This window comes from Nomascus leucogenys, chromosome 2, assembly GCF_006542625.1.
Source record: "Nomascus leucogenys isolate Asia chromosome 2, Asia_NLE_v1, whole genome shotgun sequence".
NCBI lineage: Eukaryota > Metazoa > Chordata > Mammalia > Primates > Hylobatidae > Nomascus > Nomascus leucogenys.
The window spans coordinates 38593110-38621035 of record NC_044382.1 but is presented as its reverse complement, the minus strand read 5'-3'; the positions used below and the strand labels follow the sequence as shown (position 1 = coordinate 38621035).

At 40.3% G+C, this 27926-nt stretch overlaps 2 protein-coding genes across 5 annotated transcripts in view; both read left to right on the top strand.

The window, feature by feature from the left end:
* The window catches only part of PURA (purine rich element binding protein A), a 66899-nt gene that overhangs the window by 6724 nt on the left and 32249 nt on the right, over nt 1-27926 (top strand). For 3 of the 4 annotated variants that reach the window (XM_030828157.1, XM_030828148.1, XM_012505111.2), the window contains exon 2: nt 84-5453. The exons of the other annotated variant lie outside the window; for it this stretch is intronic. In XM_030828157.1, coding sequence (XP_030684017.1) covers nt 225-1193 — 969 coding nt within the window. In that variant the 5' untranslated portion in view covers nt 84-224 and the 3' untranslated portion in view covers nt 1194-5453. Of the gene's footprint in view, nt 1-83; nt 5454-27926 lie in introns of those variants that run through there. 4 annotated transcript variants of the gene reach the window in all.
* IGIP (IgA inducing protein) lies at nt 9751-14982 on the top strand. Its single transcript, XM_003266461.3, has one exon. It carries the CDS (start codon nt 14651-14653, stop codon nt 14810-14812), a length of 162 nt encoding a protein of 53 aa, XP_003266509.1. The 5' UTR covers nt 9751-14650; the 3' UTR covers nt 14813-14982.

The following is a 27926-nucleotide window of genomic DNA, read 5'->3' as shown; positions in this document are numbered from 1 at the left end:
GCGCGTACAGTAGGGCGCCCTGCTACTGTACTGGGGAGTCAGTGCCCTGTTACCGGGTCTCGTCTGTCTCGTCTCTCCCGCAGATCTCGCGAGAGTGGCTGACTGGCTGTGGGGGTTGCGGCGGCAGCAGGCGGAGCCGGGGAGGGAAAGCAGCGGCGGCTGAGGCGACTGAGGCGGCGGGCGGAGCGGCAGGCGGCGGCGGCGCGGCAGCGGAGCGCAGCATCATGGCGGACCGAGACAGCGGCAGCGAGCAGGGTGGTGCGGCGCTGGGCTCGGGCGGCTCCCTGGGGCACCCCGGCTCGGGCTCAGGCTCCGGCGGGGGCGGTGGTGGCGGCGGGGGCGGCGGCGGCAGTGGTGGCGGCGGCGGCGGGGCCCCAGGGGGGCTGCAGCACGAGACGCAGGAGCTGGCCTCCAAGCGGGTGGACATCCAGAACAAGCGCTTCTACCTGGACGTGAAGCAGAACGCCAAGGGCCGCTTCCTGAAGATCGCCGAGGTGGGCGCGGGCGGCAACAAGAGCCGCCTTACTCTCTCCATGTCAGTGGCCGTGGAGTTCCGCGACTACCTGGGCGACTTCATCGAGCACTACGCGCAGCTGGGCCCCAGCCAGCCGCCGGACCTGGCCCAGGCGCAGGACGAGCCGCGCCGGGCGCTCAAGAGCGAGTTCCTGGTGCGCGAGAACCGCAAGTACTACATGGATCTCAAGGAGAACCAGCGCGGCCGCTTCCTGCGCATCCGCCAGACGGTCAACCGGGGGCCTGGCCTGGGCTCCACGCAGGGCCAGACCATTGCGCTGCCCGCGCAGGGGCTCATCGAGTTCCGTGACGCTCTGGCCAAGCTCATCGACGACTACGGAGTGGAGGAGGAGCCGGCCGAGCTGCCCGAGGGCACCTCCTTGACTGTGGACAACAAGCGCTTCTTCTTCGATGTGGGCTCCAACAAGTACGGCGTGTTTATGCGAGTGAGCGAGGTGAAGCCCACCTACCGCAACTCCATCACCGTGCCCTACAAGGTGTGGGCCAAGTTCGGACACACCTTCTGCAAGTACTCGGAGGAGATGAAGAAGATTCAAGAGAAGCAGAGGGAGAAGCGGGCTGCCTGTGAGCAGCTCCACCAGCAGCAACAGCAGCAGCAGGAGGAGACCGCCGCTGCCACCCTGCTACTGCAGGGTGAGGAAGAAGGGGAAGAAGATTGATCAAACTGAATGAAACCCCCCCCCACACACATGCATACACACACACACACAGCCACACACACAGAAAATATACTGTAAAGAAAGAGAGAAAATAAAAAGTTAAAAAGTTAAAAAAAAAAAAAACCTGTTAACTCCAAGGGAGCACCACCCACAGAACCTCCACCAACTGACAGTTTCTCTTCTTGACTTGCCACCCATCGCTGGATGTTGTCCACTTTATCCACCATATAAAACAGTAAGCAGCTGCTAAAAACAAAAAAAAATACAAAAAGTAATAACATTATATGAACTGTGTTTCCTACTTGATTAAAAAATATAAAGAACTGAGTGTTTATTTCCCTAATTAACCAAGAACTTTTGTACACGTTTAAGCTATTATTATTAAAAAGTGTTTGCAAAATGGTCAAGATTATAATATTGCTGAATTATATAAAAGTCCTTTTCATGTTGAGCTAACATTTGACTTTAGCACAAAAAAGAGATATTTTAGAACACGTAAAATAATATTTTTAGTTTTTCTCATTTTGTTACCAAATTTCAAACCTTACATGGAGGTTATTATAGTATATTTGCCACCCTATATACCTGTGATTAGAGATGTGTATATATATGAGGGCTAGGCATGCTGTGTGTCTGAGCTTTGTCTAAATGTTATGCAGAAGTTTGTAGAGTTAAAGGTACGTAGGTTTAATTCATGCAAGGTAAACAATAAGTGCTCTCTTTTATACAATATGCATTGCATCTGGACCTTAAACATATAAAAATGGTCAGTGAAACTTCTGTGAACATGAAGAAATTATTAAAAAAGGCATTTAAATGAAATTTGCTAAGTTGTGATTTTTATGGTTGGAACCAAAGTTATTCAAATAGTAAAAGGAAAAAGAAAGAAAAAGGAGATCTCCCATAATATTTTTCTGCATCTGTTTGCTTTGACTGAGTAGGCGTTTTGTCATTATTGTGTATATGAGATGTACTTGTATCGTTCATAATATATTTTTTTTATTATGTGTAGAAAGATTTTAAAAACTTAACTAACGTGCAGCAATTTCCAGTGAACCTGTACTTGGACATCAGGTAGTGAGTCTATTTGTGGTCACTAGCACTGTCTCCTAAACTTGTAAGAGGTCTGAAGCTATTCTTTGATTTTTGCTAGTGCTATTAACTTATGTAGACCTGTTAAAAAGCAGAGCAACACAATTATAGTTATCCTACTGAGCCATGGATTCTGAGTTTTGTTTTAAAAGTGAAAGCCAAGTTGGTGTATGTAAAGGATTTCCATGTAGCTGTGGTGCTAGTTATTACTGGCTACATTATATGCTAAGTGTATTTGTGTTCCCCAAGTGTACAAGCCTTCTATCAAAAGTATGTTCTATAACTCATATATTCAAGGTGTAGGGTATGAAAATGCAAAGTTTAGGAGAGCACTTTACCAAGCTGGTGTCCTCCAAACTGAAATTGTTTGTAACGATAGTCTTTTACAGGTTTTCATTTAAAGATGTTTGTGTGCTTTTAATTGACAACTAACTTCTTGCTGCTGTATAGTAAAATATTAATATATTTTTATCATTAAACTGCTGCATGACTATCATCTTTGAGTGAAGAGAAAATGTTATAAAAAAGATGCCTTAAACAGTACATTTTGGTTTGGAATTCTGTAGAAAGTATTTTGGTAAAAAAAAAAAAAAAAAAAAAGGGTCTTGTCTGACAGAGAGTTCTGGGGATGGAATTGTTTCTTGGCAAATCCAGCCATATAGATCTAACTGCTGTATGTATAAGACACCACCTGTAGGAGCGGGAAGGTATCAGTGCTTCTTATATTGTAAAGCATTGGCCTAGGAAGGCAAACAGTTGTCTTTTTGAAGGATTTTTTTCTGCTGGTCCTTTGGGTTTTGATTTGATATTTTTATGCTCCCTGGTTGAGTGTGTTGTCTTCGTTTTCGAGATCTACTGTATGTGTTGAATAACAAGCTATTTTCATTGTACTGTGCATTTTCCCATTAAATTGTTTGCTTTTAATATTCATACAATGTTAAATATGAGGTGACCGTACAGTAGTTAGGAGTTTCTTTACTTACAAAATCACTGGAAATGATTAAATTGCTTTTCCCCCTCCCCAGAGGTGCATTTTTCTTATTTCCATATAGTAAAGTTGAGCTTTTACAGTGCATAATGTGACATTTGGAATGCTTATCAACTGCATGTAAACATTAATAACCTGCACTTTTTTGTCTTAAGGTTTGTTGAGCTGTTTTGTTCACTGTACTTTAACTGTGATATGGAAAAGACTGCATTCTCTGTGCTGTTACTAATTAGGAAAGAGAATTGCTTTGATTTTGTCTCTTGTTTACTATAGCTTCTTAAAGTTAAGCCTTGTACTACAGGTTGTTGGAGTACTCCTAGATCACTGTTTCATAGTAGCCAGCAATAAGTAGTGCAAGTCAACAAAAACACAGCAAACTTAGGCAAAGTGTCCTTTCTTTGAGATGCAAGTTCTTTCATGAGGTTTTCTTTAGGGCCAGAGTTACCTAAAGTGAAGCCTTTCTTACCTATAGACTTCAGATTCTGCTTGGAATCCCACCGGTTCAAGAAGCACATGTATTGTGCAGTTGTCTTTACACTAAAACAGTTCAATACAATCTAACTACGATTTTGAAACCATTGCCTGATTTATGGTCAGTGGGTTTAAAAAGAAATCCACATGCAGATCTTTTAAGACTTAAAAAGTGATCGTAGAAAAGACTAAGTGACTGTAAAGATGCTCTTTTTTTAAGCATCTCACTTTACCTCCCCAAGCACCCTCCCAAACCTTGTCTTACCTCTTCTGTTGCATCCTTTCCCTACCCTTCCCTCCCAGGTGCTCGGTACTTTACCAAGGTTCTATATATCAGTGTTTTATGTTGGAATTTTTCCTTGTTTTTATTTTACTAGTTGGTAAACCCTGTTTATGCTGAAACAAATAAGGAAATGGTATATTTGACCATATGTGTTATTCATAGAAGACAGTATGATCAAATGTGCCAAAAACAAGCAAACAAAACTTAATTCCTGAGAAGTATGCCTTATTTTTATTGATCTGCTTTGTCTTACAAGGTCCAAGAGCTTGGTTAAACTGTATTTTGCCTAAGTATAAAAGAAAACTTGAACTGCATTGCAATATTGACCTTCTTTAAAATGAGAGACACTGTCAAGTAATTTAATCCAGAGATCAGCCACCAGATTTGAAATGCTTATGTATGTGTGTGTGTTTGGAGTTGTTTTTTTCTTTTAAATCACCAAATTTTTTTTAAGCTACTTTTTATTTGTGCCTCCTATTTATCATGCTGATGTTAGAAGCAGCAGTCATCCAGCCACAGAGGGAGCTAAAGTTAACTAACCAGAACTGTAGAAATCATTATACATGCCTTTGACAACAAAGGAAGTTCATAAGAAAAGCCATGTCGGCTTTTCTTCTACTAGATACAGATTGAAGGTAGATGAATATTTGCCAAATGGAAAAAAAGACCATGCTAGTCAGAAAAGACAAACTGTTTTCCAGCTTCTCAAAAAGCCATGGAGAGTAGAAACCAAAACCAACAGGGAAATAAAAAACCTTGAAAGTCTCACTTTCTAGTTGTCCCATGCAGGGGTTGAAATTTGATTCAAAGTGGAAAGTATATTATGTTTTTTCAGGCCTTCACATCTAGAGAGATGGATAACTTCCAATTTGATTTTTCAGGTAATAGAGAAAGCTGCTAGTAATTTTAACCCCTGCCTAAAGAAGACAGATATTTCATTTGGGAGCAAATACTTATTGCCTTGAAAAGTAGCACTGTAATAGCCTATGATAATTAGTTGTAGAATAACCTTTATCCCTTTCAAACTATGCAAATTATTAAATAAGTGTAAATTAGGATTCAATTAAAGATAGTTGATTATATTGCAATCAGATGGCATTCACAAACTTAACTGGAGCATATACAAATATATTAGTCTAAGTTTTGTATGCTAACAGAAAGATATAATTTAGCTACCTATTCTAAAAATGGTGAATATTATTAATATTGTATAATAGGAGTGGGAAGACTGCCTCCTTTTTTGAAGAGAGATTAAGGATTTTTATAATTGTTTTTCATCAAATTTTAATATTTTTGTCAAATTTTTAGGTATTTAATTTGTAAAACAGTTTGCTTTGTACTGGCATACAGAAAATAGGGTATTGATTTTAAACTTTTTGAAGCCAAGTGATCAAGTACATTTGTAATAAAAGTCAATGGATCTATATCAGTTGTACTCACTGTTTTCATTTCTTATTAATATAGGGATGCTGTACTTTTTCTTCAGGAAAACTGAATTACATTTGGGTGGAAGGGAGGGGGAAAAGATAAATCCGTTGATAATGAGAATCTGGGTGGGTATCATGGCCCAAGCACTTTATATCATTTTTTGTCAGTTAAGATTTGATATATTTTAAAAGATACTATGTCAACTTTTTTCTTCCTATTTTCTTATGTAACTTGACGTTTGGGGGGATTATCTCATTCATTTTTGTTTGTGTGCTTTTAACATTTTGTGTTTTGGCCCTGTTGAAACTTTCTAAACACATTTTTCTTTTATGACATTTTGGGTTATCTGCTAGACCTGGCGACCCCACCGTATGGGCATGATTATTTTTATCTTCCACACATGGCTCACCTTCTTGTCTACAATATTCCCACTCATTTAAATTTCAGGTTATATATACACACACACATTTCCAGATAATTTTAGAATGGGGCTATCTGAAATTGATGCTCTAGTAGCTTTCATAGCTCCACAATTCATTTTATTTTACATGTGAACATAATTTTAAGATTTTCTTCGCCATAAAAAGTGAGATACCAAGTCTAATGATTTTTTTCCCTTTTTAAAATCTTTTGAGTATCAGAATGAGATCTTGCTATCTACGTAAAAGGATGCTAAAACAAGGGCATCTTCGCCATAAAAAGTGAGATACCAAGTCTAATGACTTTTTTCCCTTTTTAAAATCTTTTGAGTATCAGAATGAGATCTTGCTATCTACGTAAAAGGATGCTAAAACAAGGGCATCTATAGCAACTTAGGTTTGGAATAGTTGGTGATGACTCTGAGTATAACATTTATAGTTTATTATCCCTAAATTTGAATATCTTCATAATTTGGAGAGAGATGTGTACACACACATACACATATATGTATATATACATTGTGTGTGTGTATATGTATATAGATATACACATCTCCTTGAGAGTGGAATAAGGAGGAGAGATAATTTATTGGAATTGCTTACATAGATAAATTCACCAAAGTTATTTGTGTAGATTTGTTAAAGTGTATCAATTTTTAAATCACAATATTTCTGTTTTCTTCATTGCATATTAACCAAATTTTGGCCATTCATAAGTATGCTATAAAACTAAATTAATCACTGCTATTCACGAATTATTATAGAATCTTCTTTGCAGATTTTGTGATATATTTTTTAAGAAAAGCTGATTTTAATATTAATATTTAAGAAGTTATTTGATCATAAAACAAAACCTAAATTTAAGGTATAGGCCATTTGACATGTCCTTTTTGAACAGAAATTTCATTACAGGCTAAGTGAAAATAAGCCAGAATTAGCATGAGTCAGGTAGAATTTCATGATACAAGAACAACCAGATGAAAAAAGAAATAATGATTGGTTCCAAGCCAATGAATCTGCTAAGCTAACTACCAAGTTTTGGTGTTGAATGGTCCAGGCAATTTATGTCTTTAGGAAAGCTGAGTATCGCAAAGGTCACTTGTTAACGTTTTTCTTAACAAGAATGTCATAACTACTCATTCATTTTTATTTTGTCCCCACGTTTGGTATTTGTTTTGTTTTGTGTTTTTCCTTCCTGATGTCCTTTGCTTTTGTGGAAAATTGTCCTGTTGATAGGCAGAAACATGGTGGTGATCCTCTATGTAAAATATAGTTGCTTCTTACACATCAGAAGTATTTCACTCATTTTGGAATCACAAGATTTTCATGTTTTCATAAATACATTTTTTTGATAATTATTAGCAATTAGCTTATTTTGTAGCATTAGATGGAAGAATTTTTAAGCTAAAGACTTTTAATTTTCTTGATTTTGGTTCCACTTTAATGATTCAAGAGGCCTCCAAGTTCAAGGACCAAGTCCTTATATTCCAGAATTGTGAAAAACATGGAAATACTCTTGTTAGTGTGTGTTTTGGTCTAAGGTAGATTATTAACACAGAAGGATCCTAGGAGGATTTAAGAAAATATGTCCTTATCGTGAAGTGGCAGTTAAAGTTATGGGACAGGTGAATTACCTATTCATCTTGACTAGCTCAAACAATGATAGCCATCAGCTAATGACTTATCAGACACATGTTGAGTTTGGGTCAAACTCCCATTCAGCTGGAGTGGATTGGCAATTTTCAATGCAGGTAGTTGTTGGTGGTACTTGACCTACCTCCTTACCATGTACATCTGGCATCTTCTCTCTCCTATCTGTTTTCTTTGTTTCTCTCTCCACTTTTATTCTTGCTGTAGGCCTACCAGTGGCACTCAAGCTTACTTCTTCAGAGAGAAGTAAAGAAATTTCTGACTCCTGCCTTAGAACATAGCTAACTGATGATCCAGAACAATTTCAGTATTATGGGATAACTGGGCAGTGTTTTTCCGATTGCTATTTTCCCCATAGTCTTAAGCTGGCAGTTTGAAGGTATCTAAATTAATGTTAAGAAACTTGTGAACTGAAGAGAGTAAGAAGTATGTGTATTTTAGGTAAGTTACTGGGAACTGAGACTTATTGGTTTGGAGATTGGAGAGTAGGACGAGGAGAGCTGTTTACTGTGTTCGTGGATGGGGGTTTGAGAGGTATATAGCGAATGGTTTGGAAGTAAAATGAGAGGAATTTTTACTAGAGGTAGGAAAAGGTACTATGATGGAGTCTGAATGAGAGTTATTTGCTAAGGAAATGAAGTTGATCTTCACTAAGGAAGTTTCAGTAAAGCCAGAGAAAATGGGTCCCTCATTGATTATGAGAAAGCTGTTAGTTACTATAGCTAGAGTTATGATAATGATGATGCATTATACAAGTCTGTTTTCATGTATAGGATGTCTGCTTTTCTGGGACAAATTTGTAGCACAATTGTGGAATGACAGCTTTTCTGGTCAAGGCAAGTGGATGCTGGGGAGTTATTATTTTGAGGAAAAGAAAAGAAAATTAAGAAAATTTCAAGCTTTTCACCGTTATTCTTTTTAAACTATCAGAAATATTTATCACACATACTATCTATTTTCTTGGGCTCTTGTTACAATGTAGTTTACCTTTACTTTTCAAATGGTCCTTAGATCAAATTATTTGATTTTGTACTCCACAAAGACACATATTATTCCTTGCTTTTATAGAACTTTGAGACTTTGGCCCACACAAATTTCTTAGAAGAAGGCAATAAACCAGGTAAAAACACTAACTTGCAATTTTAGGTCTCTTTTTTATTTCTTTTACATTTGCAACCATAGCAACCATTTAACCTTGTAGACCTTATGAGGCCCTCGATAATACTGTATTTCTAAAATTAGACAACATACTCCCCAAACTCATGTTTCTGTTTCCCCACTTTCTCTCTTACTTTAAAATTGTAGTATTCCCAAGAGTTCAGTGGTGGCAAATGTTAATAGAATAAGTTAGTACATTTTGGAGGTTCTTATATCCTTTGTAGGGTAAGCTGATAGTGTTTAGATTTCTGTTCCCATTATTCCAGTAGTGTTTTAAATTATTTAAGATAAATAATTACTGTAATGTTTGTTTTTAAGTTACATAATTCAAGTATGTTTGGAATAACTCTTTGTTGTCAAATTTAGTATGGATTTATTCGTGGTGATTTGGACAGATTACTTTGAAGTTTCATTTTACTCACATCTCTATATATTAGTGATAAAAATCTTTTAAAAATAGCAAAAAAATGGTTCTGATTTTGTACTTTGAAGGTAATTTTTCTTTTTTACGAATGTCAAGTTCATTAACAATAGCAGGATTATTTTTACTATAGCTTATTTTGTAGAGTTGGCACTTTAGTATAATTTTCACATTTTATTGTATGAGATTTTAAATTATAATAGTTATATGCTATAACTCATTTAAGTCAATGCAGAGCCTTCTTAAATAGCCCCTCCCTTAGAAATTTGTTTAAAAAGAAGTGAATTCCCAAACCTGTGGCAAGAACTAGTGATTTAAATGACTGTGAGACAAGTCCTTGAAAGGCTTCCTTAAGTCTAGTCAGTGGAGATAAATGATAGCCCATTTCCATGCTGCATATAGTTGTTAGGGTTTATAAAGTTGTCAATGTGTAAAAGTGCAAAAGCAGGAAAGACTAAAGTTGCCTGTAAAATTTCTAGTTTTCATTATTTGCACTATTTATCTTTGCACTTGATTTTTTGAAAGTTAAGGCTAGTCACTTTCACTTTTGTTTCTAGTCTTTTCTAATTTCTTGCAGAATTATGTTTTCAATATCCCACCCAAAGCAAAAATTATATGCAATTAAAAATACTTTGTAAGGCGAAGAAAATATTTCTTAATGTTAGCTGTATAAAACAAAAATTTGTTCTGATAAAATTTTTAATATGGGCCTTTATTTGCCAATAAAATCCTTTTTAAATGTGAGCTTTATTAAACTGTTTAAATAGACAAAGTTAAAGCTTAGGATAGGAAATATATATGTATGTGTATATGAAATGATGTTGTCGAGTTTTAACTTCCAGCCTGAGATGGCCTGGATTTGGTGTGTTAGTTTGTTTCACTGAAGTCAGTGAGATAGGAGTCTAGCTGGGTACATGCTTAAAAAGCTGGAAGTGAAGTGGGTGGCAACTGGCAGCTCCTTCTTTCATGTAGTTTTCCATAATGTTCATATAGTTTCCTTATGGTCTAAGTATTATAACTGGTTTTCAAGTTGTTATATTGAATATTCCTTTTTGGAATTCAGGGTTGAATCACTTTGAGGGGGAAGGGAAGCAAGGGCAAGAGACTTTATTTTAACCAGGTGCGGTCTTATGACCTCAAAGATGTGCTCTAGAAAGAAAATAACAAAAAGTGTACCTGTGAACATATTTTTTGTCTCAGTGATATTATGCAACACAGTGTTCAGAATTGCAAAAAAATTTAAAAATTGATAGTTTTATCAATGGAATAGAGAGATGTGTTTTTGGCTAAAATTATTTTTTGTAAGTTATTTGGTTATTTCATTTTATATTCCCTTTCTCATAGCTTTGTACACACCTCATACTTAAAACCAAGCAAGAGGCCTCTTTTCAGATCTGGTTTATTTTTGGAATGCCTGAGTGTGTTTCCGGATTGGGGGGGTGTGGTGTTTTACTTTTTGACATGCTCTTAGCATGTTTTGCTAGTCATTCTGGATCTTATGTTTGCAAATTCTGTTGAACATTCAGTGATGTATTTGAAATGAGAAAGTCCTCTATAACATAGTGTGAATGTTTGTGGCCAATTCAATTGTGGAATCTTCTGGCTTTGTTTTTACTTTGGGTAGAAGTTTAACTTCCATTGTTCAGATTTTAGGTTTATCTAGTGAAATTGTGGCAGGTAGTTGTCTAAATATGGACCAATTTTGGGAAATTAAGGTTAATAAGTGTATATTTGATTCTAGATAATCCTTTACTCAAAATCATACATTAAAGATTCACATCATTAAGAGTTATCTAACTTTTATGTTGTCAGATCTTTAAATGTGGATGATATTCAGCATTCTATCTATGAATTTCCTTTAGGAAAAGAGAAAAATTGAGTCTCCAAACCTTTTCTTGGAGACAAAATTTACCACATATCGAAAATGAAAAAAATTTAGAAAGCGATTTGATTATTTTTTAATGGAGTTTAACCAGCTTAATGATTTTTCCCAGTTTGAAGCACTTATTTTCCCAATGTGAATAAAGGGAAAAGATCAGCAATTTGTCCCTGGCCTTTTTCGAGGCCATTTTTAGTTTTCTGCCCCCATTTCCCAGTCCTGGTATAAAATGAATTACGGGTATCCCTCTAAGTCCCTATAACCCTTTTTGGGGGTCACAGATACCTTTGATAATCTGATGAAAGTGTGATGGATCCTCTACCCAGGAAAAAAAAAATGCACATACCTGGATAATTTTGCATACAACCTCAGGGGCATCACACATCTTCTGAAACCCAAGTTAAAGATCTCTGCTCTAAGTAAATTGTAGAGAATTTTAGTGCAAATTGTTGATAAAATTAGGAACCAACTATTGGCTTAAAACCTTTCATATTGGAATTATTGTTAGATGGTGGCCCCTACTAGCAAAATGTGACATTGCAACCAGCTTCATTAGACATTATAACATCCAGAGAGAAGGGAAAATAGCAAAGTTCTGAAAGCTATTTATAAGGAGTCAGGGCATCTCTAGACATGGGAGCCATTCCTGGTTCAAGGCAGGGGTCAGGGTGCCTGACAATTTCTGGCAGGGTAGAGTTTGATAAACCACAATGCTCAGGATGCCAAGGGGTTAGCCATTTTCTTAACCCCTTCCTCACCAAAAGATTTTAGTTTTGTCTGTTGGGAAACAAGATGTCACTAGGGAAAAAAAGATTTGCCTTACAACTTTGCTGGAACACATCAGTTTGGTGACGTTGGGACACTAGTGTTATTTTTGAGAAGGCGCATAAAACCAAAGTAAATTATTCTCTATGTAGAACATTTATTTACTAGTAACATTTGTTTGGGTGTATTCGCTTTGACAATTTTTACCAGTAAATATTGGTTTTATTTAAAACTGGGAATCCAGTTGATATATAGGATAGTTGATATATCTGTTCTTTCCCCCCATGTAAAGCATAGTTAAAAGATTTATGCATACTTTTTACTTTTCTCTCTTAATGCCATGGGGTGGGGAGGGTGGGTGGGGGAAAGATTTTTGAGTCTACAACTGACGAAATGTCTTCTTCAAATTAAAAAAATTGAGAAGCAGCACTTTAAGTCTAACTTTACACCATTTTATTGCATGTATTAGTTTTAATAATGATTTTTGGTGCATGCCTTTGGGCTTATTCAAAAGTGTACAATAGGAAAGTATATTTCCTTTCTTAGAAAGGAGATGTTTTCTACTTTGCAACATGTGATTACAAAAATCTTCCTCTGTGGGAAGATTAACCATGTATTGAACTACTGAAAAGTATATATTTTTAGATATACAGAAAGAATCTACATGGAGCAGCATTCAGACCTATATAGAAGTCATAGCATTCTGTGTAGGACCAAAAAGGAAATAACATTAAACACTTAAACAGACTTTGTTGGGTAGAAATACCTTTAGATCTTGCATTTACTTCCAAAAAGAAAAAATGCCACAGAAGTTTGCTGAAAACTTTTGTCGTTTGAATTTTCTCTGTCAGTGTATTTAGCCCAAATACAACAGCTTTGGGTTAGCACACACATAAGAATCAAAAAAACAAAGCTCACTAAATAAATCAGTCTGGTTTGCCAATCCAGCTTGACTGAAATAAGTAAACCAATCACTTGCAACATGGAAAACTGTCCAACTCCTCTAAGGTTCTGACAAAATAACCTTGGCTGATGTGGGAAGAATCCCACTTCGATTTCTGACCTGACAGTGAAGATTCATGCTTGACATGATTTCAGACTTGACAATGTCTGTTTAAGGAGCTATGGTACAGTTTGCTAATTCAATCCCAGATACCTGTTGATTACCTGTGAGATCTAGAGTCCAAAGTAGCCAGCAGCCATATCCCTGAGTGCTCTGTGCCCATCAGATATCTTAAAGTAAGCAGGGTTGGGACAGGTCACAGCTTGGATGATTGACCTCAGGTGCCGTAGACAGCCCCAGATTCAAGAATTGTATCTGCTTTCTTGGCAGTCGTCACTGAACTAATGTCCCATACTGTGTTACTTACTGTAGATGCTCTCTTTTAGAGGAGGCCCAGAGCACACATCCTAATCGCTAGCGGTACTCAGAGAGGGGGTGCTAACTCTGATGCCCTGGCCAAATTCCAGTTTAGGGATGTGGGTCTTCTTCTTGTCATTCTAATTGGAAATGTGCATCACTTCCCATTTTTCTTACTGATCTCAGTGCAAACTACACTAGTCTGTTTCTTTGCCCTGGTCTCAAGTCTCTAAGATGCTGGTGTGTATTATATGGGCTAAGTTCATGTGTTATCCTAAGGCACAAGAGTTGAGGAATGGGTGAGCTTGGTGTCAGAGCACTGTGTGGTTGGAGGGTGGGCTCTTGTGATGCTGTGGGGATGAAATTGGCCCTCTTCTAGCGTAAGTTGGGGAGTGTGCACTGGCTGGAGGCTTCCAGAGGCTTCCAGCCATGAGATGTGAGCTGAAACCAATTTTTCCTCTTTCCTTATAGCATGTTGAGAAAATCTGTTGGGTTTTCAGCAGTCAGGGAAGGCCGGAGTTCTGCTTTAATCTGGGTAACTGAGGCTAATGTGAGCAAGACTTTGGTTAATTAACTGGGTTCTCAGATGCCACAGACTCCGTGAGAAGTCACCATTATTTTCAATGGTTGTGATAGAATTTCCCCCAGTAGCCATTATTTTAAGATTATATTGCAGAGTTGCTTTATTTTGAGCTTTTCGTGTATACACAATCCCAAACTGGAAGAAATTTTAAAAAAAGGAATCCTGCTGTGAAAGGTATATATTACTCTAGATTTTTCTTACTGTAAATATTGTAAGATTGTAATACTGTCGATATTTTATTAACCAACAAATGTTAATCTATGTGAAATCAGACTTATTTTAAATGTGCTTCTTATTTACTGTGTGTGGTCCCTGTTGCTGACAGTATTAAGTTATATTCTGATGTAAGATTAACTTTATTAAAGAATGTAAACATTAATGTTTCCTTATGGGAAAACAAATAAAGTATAAAGAAGACAATTCTTTTCATTGAAATATACTGTGTATTTACACTTGCTAGACCCAGCACCACTTATAAATTTAGTACACTGTTCAGAATTTTAGTTAACACAGCTGACATGGTTGTGCTTTGTTTGAAAGTCTAAGAATAGGTATTGTTGGAATATACAGTTTGTATTTGTCTGCTGTGAATCATAATCTTGAAATTTCTAATCAAGTTTGTAAAATTTTTATAGTGAAACATTTTAATGACAATTTAAAAATTTATCTTCTCTAAAGAATGGTCAAAACAATATCCTTTCAGAAATAGAATTGTTCTTTAATATCTTTCCAAAATGACTTTGGTTAAATGGACCAGATGTATATTAGTTAAAATTTAGGACTAAGTTGTTGATATTCTTTGAGTTTACAAGTTAATCCTTATTGGAGATGTGCCAATATACAGTTAGAATATCATTAATTTGCACTGTTTGGGGACCCCATTTAAGAATGCTGAATTTTGCCAACTAAGAAGTAAGCAAATGCAATTTAAAAAGTAAATTTGAGCATTCTGTATTAAATATGTGCAGTTATTATCACATGAAGAAACGCAGTGTGTCGGGCTGTAATATTACCATATTTGCTGTCATGTTCTCCCATCTCAGTGCTGGGAACTCACCATGTGGAAACCAAGCAAACGTGTTGTGCATCAGCCGGCTTGAGTTTGTTCAATATCAAAGCTGAAAACTAGCGAGGTCTGCTGTACTGCTTATTGAAGTATTGTGATTATTTTAGGCATTGATTCTTACAAAATATATACTGTAACAGTATACTTTGTACAGATTTAAATTTTATTTGAAAAAATGAAATAAAGTAGGCAAAAAAATAAAGATGTTTATTTTTCATGTGACTGTATAATCAGATCAGTCTTTTGTTTCAGTGCTTTTTGGGGGAAGGGGTCTGGTTGCGATCTTGGATTTTTTTATTTTTTGATAGGTGGAAACTGTTTTTAGGACTCAGTAGCAGGTATACTTGCCTGTTACTTATGATCATTAATTGGCTGCAAGCATTAAGTGTGCTCTCATACTAGAGAACTCTATCTTCTGTTTTATTTTAAGGTAGGTTTGCTTATTTTTAAAAATTTTATGTGAATGGCCTCCCTATCCTGGCATATTGGGTCATTTAAAAAATTCTCTGGTGGTATGACAGTGAACCTAGCCATCATGTTGAAGAGAAGGAAAACCTTTTCCCATAGATCATGCTCCATTCTCATGGAAGGTTTTTTGTTTTCTGTCAGTTACAATAAAAAAATTTTAATTATCATGGATACATACTAGTTATACATACTTATGGGGTACATGTAACATTTTGAAACAAGCGTACAATGTAATGATTAAATCTGGATGATTGGGGTATCCATCACCTGAAGTATGTATAATTTCTTTGTGTTAGGAACATTCTAATTCCACTCTTAGTTATTTGAAATATATAATAAATTATTTTTAATAGTTGCCCTATTGTGCTGTTGAACACTTAGAAAATAGAGGTTGCAGTTTAAAATCTCTTTCAAAACTGTTTTTCTAGTGAGTGGAATGGCAGACAGTGAATGAAGCTACCAATAAAAACAAGACACAGGAGCCATCCCTCAGGATAGTTTCCGTGGGGCCTTCTAGAAAAGTAGATTATCTGACCAACAAGAACCACCCATTTTGGCCTCTAACTTAAAAACCAACAAAGGCCTCAGAAGCCTCAGGTATATATTTTCCTCAACCTTTTTAAGTAGAGTTTGAAGTTTTATTTGTAGCTTTCTCCTTTTATTTTATCTTTTTTTGTTTTCACTTACCTTCAAGCTGGATATGAGGAATGCTTGAAGCAAGTAGTTCTCCAAGATACCTGGCAAAAATCACACTATGAAAAATCTCTCAATTTACTTAAGTATATACGACAGCAGTTATATTCTAAAACTTGATGCATGTCCATAGGCTATCTCAAGTTCACATTGTTACAGTTCCAGGCTTCTCTGGGGGAATCCCAAGAGAGTTCATTATGAGTATTGTTTTGTTGTTTTCTTGCTAAAAAGGCCCTCCTTGGCTGGGCATGGTGGCTGACACCTGTAATACCAGCACTTTGGGAGGCCTAGGTGGGCGGATCACTGGAGGTCAGGAGTTGAAGACCAGCTTGGCCAACATGGTGAAACCCTGTCTCTACTAAAAAATACAAAAATTAGCTGGACGGTAGTGCCCACCTGTAGTCCCAGCTACTTGGGAGGGTGAGGCATGAGAATTGCTTGAACCTGGGAGTTAGACATTGCAGTGAGCCGAGATTGCGCCACTGCACTCCAGCCTGGGTGACAGAGCAAGACTCTGTCTCAAAAAAGAAAAAATAAGTAAATAAAAAGGCCCTACTTTGGAGTGAACAGAAGGATGAACTAGCTTCCACATATGACAACCACCAACTTCAATAAAAATAATGGAGAAACTTTGCTTTATGAAAACTGAAAGCTGAGAGTGCCACTGTTTTAGAGAGGTAGGTGGGGTGCCTAAGAAACTTCAGTTTCCCTAAGTTCTAGGGTGCCTCTGATTTGGGGGGTGCACACAGAAGACAGGTGGCTACTTCCTGAAGAAGAGACCAGATTCTGCTCTCTTCTCTGCAGAGATCAGATAAATCCTTAGGTCCCTGTCCGAGAGAAGGACTCAAGCACAGGAGGTTGTGGTGGAAATTCCAGCCATGATTTACTCCCAGCAAGTATAAGGGAGTGAAAAGTCAGGAGTCAGGCCCTTCATCTTTTAAAGACTCCAAAAGGACCATGATTAAATATGCCCAATGGTCAGTTGGACAGCAAGAGGCCCCGAGGTGAGGTCCTACTGAAGGGCTACAGGAGGAGCATCCCAGACAGCCAGGTTGGAACTACAAGGCCATGCTGGTAGGGCCATGGGGAGCCCCTCAAGAAAGGAACCCAGCATGCTCAAACAGAACTATTTGTCATTTTTCTTCAGTCTTTCTTTTCTAAGATGTAATTGGTGGTCTCTTCCTACCTCCACCTCCAATGGATGTTAACTTTCATTTAACCATGTGGTATATCATTTATTTTGGTATTTTGCATGGCTTTTAGAAATCTCTTTGTTCCTAGTCTCAGTAACAATTTATTTCTAAGCAGTCAGGACTGTTTTATCTCGGATACTGAGTTTTGGAGGAGGTCCTGCTCTTTCAGGACGAGAGGAAAGAGAGTTCTCTTTTCAGTGTTTGCCTGCTAGGTCACCTCAGGGCCGGCACACACCTCCACTGTTCTCACTTCAGCAACCCCACCCCACCCCCGCCCTGCCTTCTAGAACTTCAGGAGGTGGAGCCACAGTTTTTCCCCTGAAATTGGGGATTCTACCTAAATATTGCAAATCTTCAGAGTGTTTCCAGTGACATCGATACAATTTTCCTACCAATATTGATTTTCATTCACTTCGATTTCCTCACATCAGGCTATTTGGCACTTAGGTTGGCAGTGAGAAAATGTCACAAAACAGACTCACAGTGTTGCAAAGCTTAAAAGAATAGGATATCACTACCTTACAGCCAGCAGGGGTGTCTAGTTAACCCCACCATCGTAGGCATCCTGGCTCTCCCTGCATGCTCATCTCACACCTCAGACCTCTGTCAGCCCTCTGTAGAGACTAGCAGTAGCTGTAACATAGCTCCACTTTCTGTTTCTGGCAGTGTCACTTAGGGTGGGTCTGTACTGCCACCATCCCAAATTTCTTCATGCTCGCCACACTTTATTTTTTAAACATTGAGTGCTTAAAATATTCAAGGCACCAAGCTAAGCATTTTACCTGGGTTATTTTACTTCATTCTTACTATAACTACAAAATAGGCACTATTATTACCCTCAATTTATAGATGAGGATACTAAGGCACAGAACGATTAAATGACATGCCTAGAACTCCACAGTCAGGATTCAAGTCCAGGTAGGATGATGGCAAAGCACATCCACAGTCTCAATCACTCTAATATGTTGCCTTCTGTATGAAGTTGCCTCCTCATTCCTTAATATTTAGGGTCTCCCTGACTTTGACTTTGCCCCACCTAAGGATATATGTAGGTGAATGTCAAAGCTAACGTTACCTGGAGCAAAGGAGGATTCTTCTGCATAGCTCAAAAGCCACACTTCCTGTTTCAGAGGTTGATTCATGAATGAATCCACATTTTCATTTCCCCCTCCCCTTTCATGGGGAATGACTTACTCAGAGCAGGTCTGAAGGAAGCTGGCAGATGGCCCTACCAGGCCTCTCTCCACTGCTCTTGCTTAAAGTAAGCACAGCCCTGAGTACTATTCCTGCCTCTTCCCGCCCTTACCACAATGACCTGATCAAAGGGTTCTGTGAATGAGGCTCTTGAATTCTGTCTAGTTGAGTTAATTTCCTTCCTATGCCCAGCTTCTATCTCTTAGCAGACACCCTTTCTTCCTTAGAGCAGGCGTCCTATCTGAGCCCATGTGGCTTCAGAAACAAGTTCAACAACAAGTATCAGGAGATAGTCTCTAGGAGAGGATCTGGGTCTGCCCAGATTCTCAAAACCTCACTGTTCACCAACAATTCGTGCAGCAATTGGATCAGCCAGAGAAAGCCATGTAGTTTTCAGCTCAGTTTTGCTTGGGCTTTTAAGTTTCTGGAGGCATTTTCCTGCACCCTATAAAATGCTATTTCCCAGATGTTTCCTGACCTCAAGGAGAGGTCCAGAGTCTGTAATTCTCCAGGGGCTTCTTCCAAAAATAAAATCTCAAGTTCCTTGGGACTTAGGGGTAGTTTCAAGGGCTATGGCATCTGTTGGAACTCCTGTCTGAAAAGGAAAGATCATAATTTGAACTTGAACTCTTTGTGGTTTTTGGTATCCTCTAAAGCAGTGGTTCTCAAAGTGTAGCCCCTGGGCCAAGCATCCCCTTACATTCTTGGGTCCCACTCCAAACCTACTGAATTAGAACCTCTAGGGCTGGGCCCCAGCATCCATATTGTACAAGCCCTCCAGGTGATTCTGAAGCACACTAAAGTGTGAGCACCACTGCTCTCTAAAGCAAAGGTTCTTTATCTCTGTTGGAGTCTTAGGCTTGAGAATCTGATGAACGCTTGAGGCTGTCTCAACTGCATCACAGATTCCCCAAAGGTCCGAGTTAAGAATCCTTGGTCTGGAACTTAGAGCTTGTCTATCCGTCTCTGGCTTCCATCTGCTCTGGCACCACTACAAGGAGGGGTGGCCACATACTCCCTGTTTCTCCTTTCATCTGTGCACTGTTGGATGTCACTGATGGTGTGCATTCCCTGCACCAGACAGCACAGGGATAAGGGCTTGCTACTCCCTGTATGTGCTGCAACTGTAGCCCATGTACTCTAAACAAAAACCAAATGCTCAGGCATGGGGTGCCAGGTTAGGAGTCCAGGACCAAATAGAAAAGTGATTCCTCCTGGACCTAGGAGCTGTGTGTTGGAGCACAACTGCTAAAACTGCTGAACTTCCTGTGACAGTCCTGGCTGGGGTATGTTCACGACAGCCAGAGCTTTGTCATCGGCAAGCTTTGGTCTCCAAGAGAACTCCCAAGACAAGTCCTAGATTTTTATTTTCTAGATAAAAGCATCTCAACTTGTACCTTCTTAAGCTGTTTTCACCCGAGTAGCCAGTTATTTGGCTCTGAGGGCAGTGCTCCACTTTTTCTCCACAGTCATTCTTGGGCCATGACTTGAAGTGGTACTCAGAGCCACTTTTCATTGGGAAAAGTCCCTTCTCTAAATTCAGGGACTCATAAGAAGGAGGTTGACTCTGAAAAGAGTGCCTAAAACTGCAGAGCTTGGCTGTTCTCTGGCTGGTAGAGTGCTTCCTTATTCTGAGAGGTGGCCCAGGGAAGAAAGGCCTATGTCTGCACTCTCACTTTATACATCTGAAACAAAAGCTTAATCCCCTCACAAAACCCATCCTCTCCCCATCTTAGTCCTTCCCGTTGCAGTAAAGGGCACCACCATATACACATCGCTCAAACAAAAAACAAAGAGCTGGTTCCACATTCTAGTTTCTTTCACCCCTCATATTCAGACTATATCCTGTGTCTGGCCACACCTCATCACTTATACCACTGTCACTCTAGCTCAAGTGATTCTCAAACTTTAGCCTGCATCACCTAAAGGGATCGTTAAAACATACACCACTGGGCCCATCCCAAGTTGCTGATTCAAAGGTCTGGGGTAGGAGCCTGAGAATTTGCATTTCTAACAAGTTCTCAGGTGGTGCTGATGCTATTGATCTAGGAACAACACCTTGAAAACTGCTGCCCTAATCTATCACATCCAGAGTGTCCATATGTCCCACTTTGCCAGAGACCATCTGGTTATGCCTGTTGTCCCTGCTTAATTATTTGTAGTACCCCTGTTTACCTGCACAAGTATCTTGGTCTGGATGACAAATGATGTGGGCACCGATTTTCTCACCTAACAGCCTCCTCACTGGTCCCCCTATTGCCATGATTGCCCTATGTAATCCATTCACACAACAGCTAGAGGGATCTTCTAAAAAGTACTAATTGGATGATGTCACTCTCTGCTTCCCATTACACTTAGAATAAAAGTCTGACTCTCTACTATGGTTACAAGGCCTCTGTGATCTGGCCCTACTTAACTCTCCAGCTTTCTCTCCTTCCTCTCACCCACTTGTTCATTTCTCTCAAGCAATAGTGGTTGCCTTTCTGTTTTTTAAATGCACAGAGCCTACTTCCACCTAAGGGCCTTTGGCGTTGCTTTTCTTTCTTCCTTGAATGCACTTCCCCCAGATCTTCAGATGGCTAGCCCTTTTTCATAATCAAGCCTCAGGTCTCATGTTCTCTCTTCAAAGAGGCTTCCTCTGACAACCAAACTGAAATGGTCCCTTCCCATCACTCTCCCTTAACCACTCTGTTTCAGTTTTCTTCCTAGTGCTTATCACTGTCCAGATTGTCTTCCTCATGTGTATTTTTTTTTTTCTGTTGATGGTCTAACACTGAGGGCAGGATTCACCATGGCATCTCCAATGCCCAGATGAGTCTGGCACATAGCAGACATTCTGCAAATATCTGATGACAAAATGATTGGACTCCAGTGAGTCCAGACCATTTTTGGGAGTCACCTGTGCCTCTGGGGCTGACGTCCTCATCCACTTTGAAGGTGGGTACTGTCGTTACTGCTTTATCTCTCCTCTGTCCTACAGGTGGTATAAAACAGAGATCCTAAAGATGAGATGATCTTCTCGCCTGCAGTCAATTAGCTTCCTGCATCTCCCACCTCTGTGTAGGCCCAACATCTCCTCTCCCTATTTCATCTCAGAGATGAGGCTCTGGGGCAAGGACAAGCAACCCTGGACTCAGCAGATAGCTTAATGTCCACTCTGCCCCCAACTGCCTCCCAAAACATGGTTGAGGCTCTAGCCATTCAGCATGTACTTGGGGCCCCCTTGGCCACTGGGCATACAATGGGCAACATCCTTCTGTACCTTTCTCTTGGTTTGCTGGGCAGTCACTCTCCCTGGAATCCACTAACTGAGGAAAGGGAGGAGACTAGCTGAGAATTGATGTGCCCTGTTTCCAAATGCTGAGGAGTAGGAGGTGTCTAGAGAATCCTGGCCCCCATAAGGCACCAGCACCATTGGTGACACTTTACCAAATTTGGGCTACTCTACTCTCTGTTTCTCAGCACTCCACACACACACACACACCAAATATTTAAAATGGGAGTGATGACAACTAATCCCCCACCAACAACGTTCCAGTGGTAAAATAGAAATGAGTCTTTCTCCTTGATTCTAAACCTGAAGGGAAATAAAGTTCCTGGGCTGAGCTGAGTTTAAAATAAATTTAGGCTCCCAGATAAATTTAGGGCTATAGAGTATGGATTCAAATAGCAAAGTCAGACAGAGATAGGAGAGAGAGTTTGAGGATTTCCAACCAACTCTCCATAAAATGAGTCCCTTTTGAGAACCAGGCTGCCACATGGTGGGCAGCGGATGAGGAGGCGGAAGCAAGAACTAGAGCTCTCACTCTGGAGATTATCACTCTGGACGATTTCTTAGGCCTTTGCTCTTTGTCTGAGTATTGGTCTTTTGGGAAGGAGCATGAGAGTGGAGGTTAAAAGTATTGGTTTGAAATCAGGCCTAAATGCAAATTCAGGCTCACTCTCTCACTAGTTCTGGGCCTTAAGCAACTCTGCTAAGCCTCTCCTAGTCTTATTTCTTGATCTTGTAAATGAGATAATAAGAGTGCTTACTTCATTTGATTTTGGGGAAGATGAAATAATTTATGCCAAGAGCTTATAGCATAGTGCTTGGCACAGAGTACTGTTCAATACTGATGTCTAATCAATGCTGCTGCTATCATTATTATTTTTGGAAAAAAGGGAAACAGATATGGAACTTAAATAGTTCATAAGGGCATAGCCTCCAGCAGCCTCTACATTCCAGGTAGGGGCCAGTGAAAAAGAGCAGGTGGAGGTCAGGAATTCAAGACCAGCCTGGCCAATATGGTGATACCCTGTCTCTACTAAAAATACAAAAATTAGTTGGGCGTGCTGGCAGGTGCCTATAATCCCAGCTACTTGGGAGGCTGAGACAGGAGAATCGCTTGAACCTGGGAGGAGGAGGTTCCAGTGAGCCCAGATCACGCCACTGCACTGAAGCCTGGGCGACAGAGTGAGACTCTATCTCAAAAAAAAAAAAAAGGCAGGTACCTCTCTAGAACGATCAGCTAGTCTGCATTTAGCTAAAGGAGGACCCATCTGACTCTCCATTTCAGCTTTGGCCTGCCAGCCCAAGAAGAGCCCTGTCTATGGCTCTCTTCACAGATGTAGTTGTATACTGCACCAGATTTATTTTTGGCTTGTCACTTTGTGTCTGTGTTCCAGGCCTGGGGTGTCTGAGGTTTTCTGGTGGGGGTGGAGTAGAGTGCTCCTTTGAAAAACAAAATGTGGTCTCGGCCTAGGGGCTTTGCTTCCTTCTGGCTTCAGGCAACAGCAGAGACCCAGCCATCTGCCAATGGCGTGGGATGACTAGAGTTCAATGCTGAATATTCACTCACCTGTTGAACATCTAAGATGGTAGTTAATCAGCCCTGGAAAACAGCTCTTGAGTAAGAAAAGGAGTGATTTGTCTTCAGCAGGAATTCATAAGCTGGGGCTTTTGGGGGTCTAAAGCTCCTGAAATTTTACAGATTATATCTGTATGTGCAATGTACATTTTTCTGAGAAGGGGATCCATAGTTTTTATAAAAACTCTCAAGAGGAGCCACAGCCCAAATAGGTTCAGAATCACTGGTCCTGATCTGAGAGTAGAGACAGCACCTTCCTCCATGGAGTCTCCAAAAGACTGCACCCTTCAACCTGGCTGATCATCAGGACTGTTAGTGAAAAAGGGCCTGGAAGCGGTGTTGTTTAGGCATTGAGAGAGAAGACAGCTACTCTCCTTATTGGACCTGTGTTGGCTGATTGGAGCCTCCCATATCCATTTGGGAAGTTGGAGTTTTTGAGCTCACTAAATATCCCCTATTTTCCCTGAAATTTGGTTGCATGTTAGAAGGTATTCAAACTGACATATGTTGTGCCAAATGAATGGACTGGTCTGGTCTCATCTTAGAGATGGGGGCAAGGCTGGGTGACTTCACTAGGTGTGTGTTGCTGGTAGTAATGGTAGGAGGCACAGAGGTTGTTTTATGTTGCCCTCACTTGAATTCTTGGTACGTAGTTTGGTACTCAGCCATTGTTTGTGCATTTATATAAAGGAATTGTTTCCTTTCCTTTTAGAGACATTGAATCTAAGCTCCACAGTCCATTTTTTAAAAAATTTATCAGGGGTCAATGGTTTCTCGTTACCCCTGTGGCATCCTTTCCTGAGGGGTCAGGTAACTTGATCTTATCCTCAGCTGTGCTTATTTATTCCTTAATCCTCACTCTCCAAATCCTTAACCATATCTCTGAAGGTCAAATTGGGGCCTGTGAGATTGTTTGATGCTTCTTGGAATGTGATTCCATCACTGAGGCTATGCTTCAATTCTGGCCAGTCCTGATACTGCCTCCTGCTTTTCTCAGTATCCATCATTCTTTGTTACATCCCCTTGCTCATATTAGAAAATGGCATCGACATCCCTTGCTGCAAAATTTTCCCTTTCTCTCAACCCCAGGTCCATGTGCTCAATGCAGTTTACCAAATGGCATCAGAATGCCACAGAGGTTTCGTAAGACTTGAATGTGGCTGCCGTACTACCTCAATCAGGCAAACACCCTCTGAGCTCAGTCAGCTCACAAGTGGGAAGTATGAGCTGAGAGTAGCTGAGTACAGTAATTCCCTGGCTTCTCTAGGAAACAGCCTGATCCCCATGGGGTAAGCTGGCTGGTAAAACCTCCATAGGACAACAGTTTCACTTTGTTTCAGGGGCCTTGTATCAGAAAGTTCTCCAGACATGAAACAGAGTCATGTCAGGCTGGGCACAGTGGCTCACACCTGTAATTCCAGCACTTTGGGAGGCTGAGGTGGATGGATTACAAGGTCAGGAGTTCAAGACCAGCCTGACCAACATGGTGAAACCCCGTCTCTACTAAAAATACAAAAAATTAGCCAGGAGTGGTGGTGGGTGCCTGTAATTCCAGTTACTCGGGAGGCTGAGGCAGAGAACTGCTTGAACCCGGGAGGCGGAGGTTTCAGTGAGCTGGGATCACACCACTGTGCTCCAGCCTGGGCAACAGAGCAAGACTGTCTAAAAAAAAATAAAAAAGAAACAGAGTCATGTCTCCAAGACATAAGCCTCTGACTTGGAGCTATCAGACCATGCAAGCCCACCCAAGAATATGGGCATATCTATTGTCACTGCCACTGGGGGTCTGGGCAGAGGCCATTATTCCAAGACAGCCCTGATCCCCACAGAGCTCAGGGGGTCTCATGGAGATTATTAAAGCCCATATAGGGTGACATTTTCCCCATATGCTCTCCCCAAAAGCTCCCTACTCAGGGAAAATGAAGTCTTGGGAGCAGTTGCCTATACCACATCCACTCAGAAAGATGGGCCCAAGGACTGGAGACTGTGATTTCTGACAGAGGCAGCCCTTCCTCCTGCTCCTACCCTGAGGCCAGCAAAATTGTTTCTACTCCTTCCATCTCGCTTACTGTCTCTTGCACCTTGCTCCACTTATCCACTCATTTTGAGCTGGCTCTTGATAGCTATGACTTATCTCTTGATTATAGGGCTCTATGGATGATGGACAATGGGGAATGGCCACCCTCTGGCATTTATTTGCTTCCTCTCAAACTGTGACTTCTTTTGAGGGAATTGTGAGGGAGCAGATAGGCCTCTAAGGCCATCTCATCTCACAGTCTGCTTCCTAGCAGAATGGACCACCCCTCAGTCCAGGCCAACTCATTCTTTTAACCTTATTAATGGTGCCTTGGGTTATACAGAGGCTTTTTATTTTGGTGTAATCAAATGTATTACTCCTTTACTTTATGGCTTTGTATTTTATGGTTCTTAAAGAAGGCTCCCCTATCTCCAGATAATAAACATACTCTCCTATATTTTCTTTATACTTATTTTATAGTTGTGTTCCTATGTTAGTCTTTTAACCCATCTGGAATTTATTTTCATAAATGGTGTGAGTTAGGGATTTTTTTTTTTTTTTGCTGAGAGTCACATGCTGCCCAGATTCTGTAGGCCATCTTTTTCCCCAGTGTCTTGAAATACTACTCTTCTCATAATCAAAACTCCTATACATACATGAGGCCGTTTCTGGATTCTCTGTTGCATTGAACTTTTTTATATTCTTCTACCAACCATGCTATTTTAATTGATGTAGCTTTTAGGTATGGTTTGATACAGTATGCTTTTCTCCTTTGTTTTTTTCCTCCCAAAATCATTTTGCTATTCTCACATGTTTTTTCCTTCCAGATGTACTTTCCAATCAGCTTGTTAAGTTTCACATAACAAGTCCTATTAGGACTGCAGTTGAGATTTTATTGATTACATAGGAAAGTTGGGGAAGAGTTGATAATCTTCACAATATTGAATCTTCTCATCCAGAAACAGAATGTCTCGGCTATGTTTTTAAAGGCCCCCAGGGAAGATATTCTCTCTTTTCCTGACGCCTACAGTCCCTCAGTTTCCCTTGGCTGGTTCCCTGAGCCACCAGACCCTTGTATTGTAATGTCCTATGATCCTAGCTTACTCATTCTCTCCTCCCATTTAGAAATGGATTAAACAGCTGAGCATTTGCTTTTGCTCAGGAATTCTGAGATTTATCTTTCTAAGACCTAAAAGAACTCCTAGGGGATTGTCCCATCTCTTTTCTCCCCTGCCTTCACATCCCATTCTCAGGATCTCCCTTCTCCTCTTCTTCCCCCAGGAACTCTACTATTTCTATTCTAGAATCATACAGCCTAATGTTTCCCTTTATCTAGACTCCCCTGATAACCTGGTTGACCTAAAACGAAACTCCTCATGCTGACCTTCTCCTCTCCCTCACATTGTTTTATGTAATTTCTAAGCTTTGTCCAGACACAGTGATATCCTGGGAGAAGAGTCGAGAGGGGGGAAGAGGAATGGCAGTGTTGGTGATCTATGCCATCTGCCCACCCTAAAGGCAAGCGCTTATCACCCTAGATTTGCCAACAGGCTGAACTCCACAGAGCATCTAGGAACTCCTAGCCATTTTTGTTCCCTGATTTCTGTCATGTGTACCAGCCTCAAGAGGCAGGCTTCTAGGTTAGGCTGACTGCCAAAAGCCTAGGGTGAAGCAAGAAGGCCCTAGCCTCTTCACTCAAATCCCTTTCAGGGACAGCAGTATCCATTGTCTTATTGCCAGTGTGAAGGCCAAAAGGGTCAGAACTAAAGTTGTGTGGCTCTCAGACCAGGTGTCGCAGCAGCCAAAAAGTAGGAAACAGGAGCCCAACACAGAGTTGAAGTTCTCCCAAAGGGCTGAATGTGCTTTAAGGCCAGGTACAATAGCAAAGCAAAGACACAGAAAGTTTGCCCAAAACCTTTTGCATATACACCTCCATACCCATAAAGGCCATAGAGTCCCTACACCCCGACACACTTTGCTCAGCCATGTTCCTCTCTCATTTCTGCATCTACTTGGCTTTCTGTGCATCACCTCCTCCTGGTTCCAGGCTCCTCTGAGGCCAGGTCAGCACACTTTTCCATTAAAATATTCCACCTAGCCTTGATTCTTCTTCATTTGCTACTTATCCAGGGGATAAGATATCAGGGTAAAGACTGTGGAATTTGATACAATGATTGAAAAGTTATTCTAACATAAGACTATCACAGAAAATTATTTCTAGACATTTGTGTTTCAAAAGACAAAATGAGCCGCTCCCCAGCAGAGCGACCAATTTCCAGAGACAGAAAATCTGCCACAGTGGCTGAAAAGTTCTGGTAACACAAACAGAGCTACAGCATCTGATTCCTCAAGATCTCTCTTCTACACACAACGTGCTGCAAAGAATTTTCCCCAGTCCCCACCCCACCCACCAAGTTGCTTAAGACCTAGCCAGCCACCCAGTTTTACATGTCTAAATCTGAAATCAAAGTCCCAGGCAGGGAGAGGGATTGTCACAAGTAATTGCAACATCCCACAGGAATTTGTTTGGGAGTTAAAGGGAGCCAAACCTGGGCCTTCTCCAAAGCTTGCAAGTCTGAGCTTTTTGAGAACCACATTTGATCTGTTACAATGTGTTGAATGTAAATGTTTGTCTTGTGCCTGCTTGCCAGCTCTTGGGAACTCTGCAGGACTCCTGCTGGCCCACAGTGGTGACAGGTGCATCTTTCCATAGGAGAGGACATAGTGGGGAACTACCTACCGTGAGCTACAGGCCCCC